The 7,382-nt window shown below is 32.2% G+C and overlaps 1 protein-coding gene across 2 annotated transcripts in view; it reads left to right on the top strand.

Moving 5' to 3' along the window:
* The first annotated feature begins 4,728 nt into the window (after positions 1 to 4,728).
* The window catches only part of LOC109540672 (glutamate decarboxylase), a 31,830-nt gene continuing 29,176 nt past the window's right edge, over positions 4,729 to 7,382 (top strand). For both annotated transcript variants that reach the window (XM_019909117.2, XM_019909116.2), the window contains exon 1: positions 4,729 to 4,976. In XM_019909117.2, the coding sequence (XP_019764676.1) occupies positions 4,916 to 4,976 (61 nt within the window). In that variant the 5' untranslated portion in view covers positions 4,729 to 4,915. The remainder of the gene's footprint in view (positions 4,977 to 7,382) is intronic.

Below are 7,382 nucleotides of genomic sequence, written 5' to 3'. Positions count from 1 at the left end.
GAATTTTTTTGTTCAAAAATAGTTGAAAATATACTTTTAAGCTTTTCCTATTTTTGAGAGAAAGGCTTTGCATTGCATCATTTTGCATTTTTATTGATCCGAATATATTAGCAATAAACCATAAAACTAAAAAAAATAACTTTCACCTGTGTAAGTGTATGGTCAATACAAAATAAAAAAAAAATTGTATTTGCGGAAGATGGAGGGATTTAGAATTGGCTGCATTATTATATTCTATAGGAGATTTAGAAGGTTTTACTGAAAAGCACAAAAATATATTGAAAAAACGCACACTTACGTAAATAGAAGAAGTTTGCAAAAAGCGTCAGCATAAAATAAACAGCTCAATTTCCGATTGGCATTAAGTAAATACTGTGTAAATTGTATTTATAGCAAATGTAACCAGAAAGTATTTACACAAATGAATGAGTTCAGATAGCACAAGAGGGTTGCAAAATATATCAGTTTGAATGTTTTAGAACTTTCCCGCTTTTCAATGAAATTAATTGGGCGACAATCTAATTGCTTTCTGAAGATTTCTCGCGTTTAAACTATAACTTTTTTCATGTTAGTCCATATGTACAATACAACTATTCGGCGGTTCATAGAAAAGGAAAAAGTCTGTCCTTTTTTTTTGTATTTTTCGGTTGAGATTTAACAAAAATTAAATACTTTTCACATTGATTTAATTTATGGGTTATTACTGTTTTTATTTGTCACAAAAAGTCTTAAGGACATTTAAGCTAAATTTATTAATTATTTAACAACCAATTAGTTCTTGTAAAGGATAACGCCAATTTTGAATCACCCTGTATATTAAATAGTTTCAAAACTAATAAAATAAAATATATATTCAAAATTATGTAAAAAATATCAAATTCGCCTTGCATCAGCCTTTCGAAATACTGTGAACTTATATTAAAATGTATGCTATAAACATTGTTTTTTCTCTTCCATATCAATTGAAATTGAAGAGGAAATCAATTTCAATTAGCATTAGGTTCTTCCAACAAAATTAAAATAAAACATAAAACTTCTTTTTTATAAAAAAATGTGTATCATACCATTATAAATTATGAAACGCTATGCACTCTGATTTCCAGTCAATTAAATTTCGCTTGCAACAATAATTTATGGTTTAGCAGCGATTGAAACTAATTTGGGATTTGTGACATTTATATTCAATTCAACTGCTTACTTAATTTCTATAAAATGTCTACTTACCTTTCCATTATTATGGTAGTAAGAATCACAAAACTCAGTTACTAGAAGAGCACCAGTCAGATTTAATGAAACCAGTCGAGTAAAAGCAGCAAACTTTTTATAATGTTTGAATTAAACGCGTTGAGTGTTAGATAGTACTTATCAATATATTTCCAATTAACATATGTTCCCGTTATAAGACTAATAACCACTCTCAAAGAATTTTCGCACTGTGCAATCTGTAATAATTAATTTGTAAAATTAAATGGGGTTTTCATACTAATATTTTTGAAGTTTTTCCTGCAAATTTACTGTTTGAAGGCATCAGATTTAATTGGATTAATGCTCTATTTGAAAATTAATTAATTAAATTAGCTGGGAAAAGCTACAATATAGAAGTTTTTTGCGTGCTTTTAATCTCACTAACGTACTGTAAGATGTGTTTATGTTTTAGGGAACTCCTCTAATTTTTTGCTAGGTGGTTGTATTACATACATTATTTATATTTTATATTTATTATAGAAACAACAACTTACAGTTGCAATAGTTTACGAATCGACTTTTTGTATCATTGTTTTATAATTATGACTCCGAACTGAATTATGACGTGGTAAATGTAAAAGGCTAACTATATTCGGAAGCGCCTCTAAATTATTTACCATTTGCTCATACATTTTTAATACCGTTTTTGACTTAATAGCGCGGAATTACAATGCTAAATTTCACTACCGACTAATTAATTCACTATGTAGTGGCGTAAACAGAAGTAAATAAACATTAATTGTTGCAACTCTAGCAGCTTATCAAAGCTTTCAGTAGTGTAAACACGTTTGCTAATATTTGTCTATAATGAAGTACGTAGTAGTAATGGTTAAGTACATTGGTAGGCAACAATATTAAAGAAATTTCCAAAGTCATCTTGCTCTCTTCCATTAAATTACGTTACAAGTTAGACTTCCTGGATAAATACAGATAAAATTGGCGTCGTTTTGTGCCGGAGATTTTGGACTTAGCTAACGAATGCTGAAAATATAATTAATTTAGTTCGCCTGGATCTCGTTACGATTAATAAACCAAGATGCGACCAATATTTTTGTATTGAGCATTAAACAAATACATACATAATGTTCTTACATACATACATGAGGTCAATGCAAGTGAGTATTTTCTGTATATTTTACAGTATTTGGAAGGAATCGGAATTGATGGCAGAAGTAGTACATACACTATTTGGGAAAATATGCAAATATAAGTAGAATTCAGTAGTTAACGATCTGTCTCATCAATCTACGCGTGGAAAATAGGCTAGATTAGGCAAATCAGCAAAGAAATGATCTCCGATTCTTCCATGCATTGTATCCTTATCTTGTAAATGTGTTATCTAGTCGCACAAATATTTTAAAATTACTTAGAAAAAATTCAGAAATTCTATGTGATATTAATATGTTAAGTTTTTCATTTCAAGTCAAACATTTCTAGCAAAATATTTGGAAACACAGATTCTACAGTGAATACTTTCTTTTGTAGGGTCGAAAACATTGTCATCTTAGTTTTAGTCAGGTTTCCAAAGAATCTACTCCACTTAATCAACTTTTTTTCAACCCTTTTAGAAAAAATTGTGATTTTGATTTGTTTCATGTTTTTAAAATTTGTCTTTGTTGAAAGTCTTTGAACTTTCTGAACTTTTGTTCAGTTGTACAAAAACGTATGAAACGGAAGAGAAGAAATGGTAAATCTTGTGACAACTTTTGTTGTGGCATCCAAAGTAGTAAGACATCTACATTATAACGCAGAAAAAAAATGTTAAGTTAATCCGAATGAATTATTTAAAACGTTTCCTTCTGCCTTATACTTTTTATAAGTTAATACGTTTTTGATGACCAACTATACCAATAAAAAAAGCAAATTTGCGTTATATTTTCATTTTTCAATGGTTTCAAGCCATATTTCAGTTGCCAGAATTTGCATTACGGATTAAGCAAATTTGTTCTGAAAATTTCCGATTTATTGAATCGAAAACCTTTTTCTGTTTGATGTAACTTTCTGTTTGCAGGACTCAAATATCATATAGCACATATTGGCAATGCTTCTTAAAACCAAACAGACCGAATGGACTAAGCTAAAATGAACTGCTCAACAGGACAAATTTTGAGCACTACAGACAAATTTTCTACAGAGTGGCAAATAAAATAATGCAAAATTTTCGAGAGTTTGGCATGCTCCTAGTTGGACAAAAAAAAAGTTTTCGTCCTCACCAAAAGTTTGAAGATATACCAGATAGCTTGAAACAGCATTTAAATTTTTGGGTCACCTCTTCTATTAACGGCATGGTTGAAAAAATCAACTTTTAGATTTTTTTTGATTGTCTCGACCTAGAGCTGATGTTGAAGCTAAAACTTAGCTATTAACAATTTAAGTCATATAGTGGTTGCATAAAAAATGATCAAAATCAAACTTGCGCCCGAATTATTTGATCTTGGCAGACTTTGAATGGAAGTTAAGTTTACTTTTAAATATTTCGTTCATTTATGCAGTCCGGTATATTAAATATTTTTCTTAAGTCCACTATGAAGTTTTAGCTTTAGTATGAGCCCTAAATTTTGAAAATCGGTTTAAGAGAAAGATATATATAGCCACTACTAGACCAAAAAGTTGTTTTTTAGGCCACCCTGTAAATAAACGAAATGAGCGATCAATTTATAAACGTTTTTCGAGTGAAAGAGTTTTTTTCTGACCGAGAGCTCTCGGAACTTTCACTAATTTTGTATTGTTTCATTTGGCACCCTGTAGGAACGTAATTTCTAACACTAATTTTCCAGTTCCAAATTTAATCATAATTTATCAGCGCAACGTTGATTCTGTTGAGGAGTTGCTTATATGCATATGATCTTTTGAAATTCTCTCATTTAAAAGCTGTGAGTAGTAAAAAGTAATAATTTTATTGGAATACGTGGAAACCAGGAGTTAGCAGAAAGCTTTACAAAACATACTTGGATTTATTTTGATTGTATTGAGCAAAAATTGGCACAACATTTTTGCTTTGAATGCATAAGCTTTAGCTGGTAATTAACCCAATTAGGATTCACCAGACCGTGAGTTCCATTGGTAGGACTTGACGGTAAATTGTGAGTCAATTTACCGTCAACTCAATTGTTAAGTTCAAGGAAAGGGTCGGAAACTTAGTTTAGAAGTTCGCTTAATTTCGCATTAATGTCCTCTAACAAACCATCAATCTTCAAATAACGTGTTCATGAATGTGTTACTCCTGGTAGCAAACCAACTTAACATTAGGCCTTATGTATTCAACCCTCATTACTGCCCCATTTAGCAAAGTTTTTATCGTCTACTTTTGGGCCGACGCCATCTTATTAAAAAAGAACCTTTCGACTGCTCCCATTTTTTAGCCGGGCGCCACAATACTCCATCTCCATAATTTCAATCAAAACGGACGGTTACCCTTCACTTCGCCCCCCTGCGGCCCCAAACTGAAAACTAACTAAAAAACTAAACATTCCCAGATGCCACTGCCGCCTACGCAAACTTCGTTATTGAGTTTCCGTGGAGGCGGTTCCGGCTCCTCCCTTGCCAGACGACGTCACAGGAGCGCGCGCCATCCTCAATGTAGGTCACCTCTTTGACCTTTTGGCAAGCTGGATCCGACTCATCTCTATAGGAACCAGCTTCAGTCGCCCAGCATCCAGAGTTCTCCGTCATGGCCTCCAACACCTCGAACTATAAACTTAGTGCTACAACGGCCAATTTGAAATATAATGGTAAGCCAATTTTTGCCTCTGATAGACCAGTATTTTGTTATTACATTTATCTAGATTTTGCAATCAGTTTCAGTTAGTTTTTTGGATAAACTGTAGCAAAGAATGCTATTTTAATTTGCTTCGGTATCCATAGCATTAGTAAATCTTGCTTCGTGGAGATGGGTTGGGAATGCCCTTTGGGGAATTTACGTAGAATGCTTTATTGATTATATATATAATCATGAAACAATTGCGCATAGTCCGCCATTTTATAGACTCGTTTAGCCGCCATGTTGTCGACATTTACCTGTCTTTATTATATTTGCCTGACAAAGTTCCAGATTTCGAGGCGATCAATACGGTCTCCTGGTTCTTCATTGCTTCTGCTGAACAGACTATAACAACTTTTTATTGTCGCACTGAGATAAGCACTGCATATTTGAGATATTAAAATGCATGATTATGACTGGTTTTCGACCAAGGACGTTTTGCAAAAAATGCTCACTTACTAAAGGGGCTTCAAACAACTTATTCCTATTAACTTGCACTATTAAGTCTCCTTTTTTGCCTCATATCAGGTTTCAGCTTTTAAAAATCAAGTCTAAAATCTATCTAGTTAAAAAATTATATGCAGAATGGTTGAAAGTATCGAAAGCCAAATTTTATCAATATTTCTGTATGGATAGTGGATAGCAGGCACTGAAATAAGACCACGTTTATACCACTATTCTCAAAAAGGACCCAGAATTGATATAAACAGTGCAAAATAGTTTATCACAATAAAGTTGAAAAGCTTCGTTATTTCACGTATTTTTATACATATAAATACCGGGTTCAACGATCTTCTTATAATTAAAAAACTGTGTACTTAATTCAAACTTTAGCCGACTGACTTCAAGCTCCTCTTTATCGGGAATGTGTTTATTCAGGTTTTGTAAAGTAAATGCAGTGCATTGTTCACTTTTTCAAATTTGAAGTGCGTTTCATTTATCTTCGCGCCAAGCAATTAATAAAGTTTCATTGTATGTTAAGAAGTAGAAGCGTGAATTAATTAAAAAATATATTTGGGTTAAGTGTAAATATTAGTTTGTCTATGGTTTAACACAGTTTTATGGAAGGAGAAGCTTTAATACGAAGTGAGTATTTTCTATTTGCAAATTACGCGGTGCAATATTTTTGTATACTTTTAGTTGCACACAGGTAAATTATATTGCCGTTTCTATGCAAATGAATAGCAGCTTTCCTGTAATTTTTTCATATACTTTTCATATGCGCTTTGCATTCCTTTCATACAGTGGGCTCTGTTTGTATGTACTAAACTGCACTTGTTCAGTGTCACTAAAAATCTATTAAAAAGCTGAAAGCTTTTGAAAGGGAAATAAAATAATTGTCTAGAAAAGAGTTTATGTGGTCTGTTATACAATACAAAATCGTACAGACTGATATATTTTGGATCAATACTTTGCCCTTTACGTATTGATGTTCAGTAGTTTACTTTCGAGGACAATTTCTTAAATAATTCTTTTAATTCTAATTCTAACTTTTTCTCACTCTGAATCGTTATTATTTGGGACAACAAATGCCCTTTTCATTCTCATTTAAAGATATTTTTTTTACTATTCATGGATATTTAATTGCATAGTTTCAACATCTTCATCAGTGTTGTGTTGTTTCTGAAACTTGGAAAAAGTCTTGATTTCAAGAAGTTTTAGATTTGCGTTTTATTTTTATTGAATTGCAAAGTCGACTTGAAAATGGCGCTRCTTTTTCGAAGTTTCTCAAGCCCCATTTGAGCCACAGAATTCGTGTTGGCATCGTTGGATAGAGAATTGAAAATTCGATTCAGCCAGAACAATATGAGTGAAGAAATTCGAGTAATTTTTGATCCAGAGATCATAATTTGAATATCAGTATCACTCAAGTGCAAGATTATGCCAAAATTTCATGTTTTTGGTCTCATTTTTGATCATTTCTCGAAAGCAAAATGAGCAAGAACTCTCATTGCTACATCAGTTCAAAGAGAACTAAATGGCCTTTTTAGAAAGTGAAGCATCGCAAAGAAAATAGAGAAACAAAGATACACATATATATAATAGAATATTACAGACACTTACTTAGGTGCAAAATTATGCCAAAATTTTATGTTTTCCGTCCCGTTTTTGCTCATTTCTCGGAAGCAAAATGAGCAAGAACGCTCATTGTTACATTATTTCAGAGAGGTGTTGGCAGTTTTTTCAAAAAAGTATTTATTTCGAGAAGTTTTAGAATTGCACGTTTTTTTTGAGTTGCAAAATCGACTCAAACGTGACGCTGCTTCTTTCGAAGTTTCTCAAGCCCCATTTGAGCCGCATAATTCATTTTGGCATCGTTCGATAGAGAATTGAAATTCGATTCAGCAATAACAATATAAGTGAAGAAATTCTAGTA

This window comes from Dendroctonus ponderosae, unplaced genomic scaffold (assembly GCF_020466585.1).
Source record: "Dendroctonus ponderosae isolate FM_Combo_2020 unplaced genomic scaffold, Dpon_F_20191213v2 Dpon_F_20191213_6, whole genome shotgun sequence".
Taxonomy (NCBI): Eukaryota; Metazoa; Arthropoda; class Insecta; order Coleoptera; family Curculionidae; genus Dendroctonus; species Dendroctonus ponderosae.
Note: the sequence above shows the minus strand (reverse complement) of the source record. Positions and strands in the feature narration are given on the sequence as shown.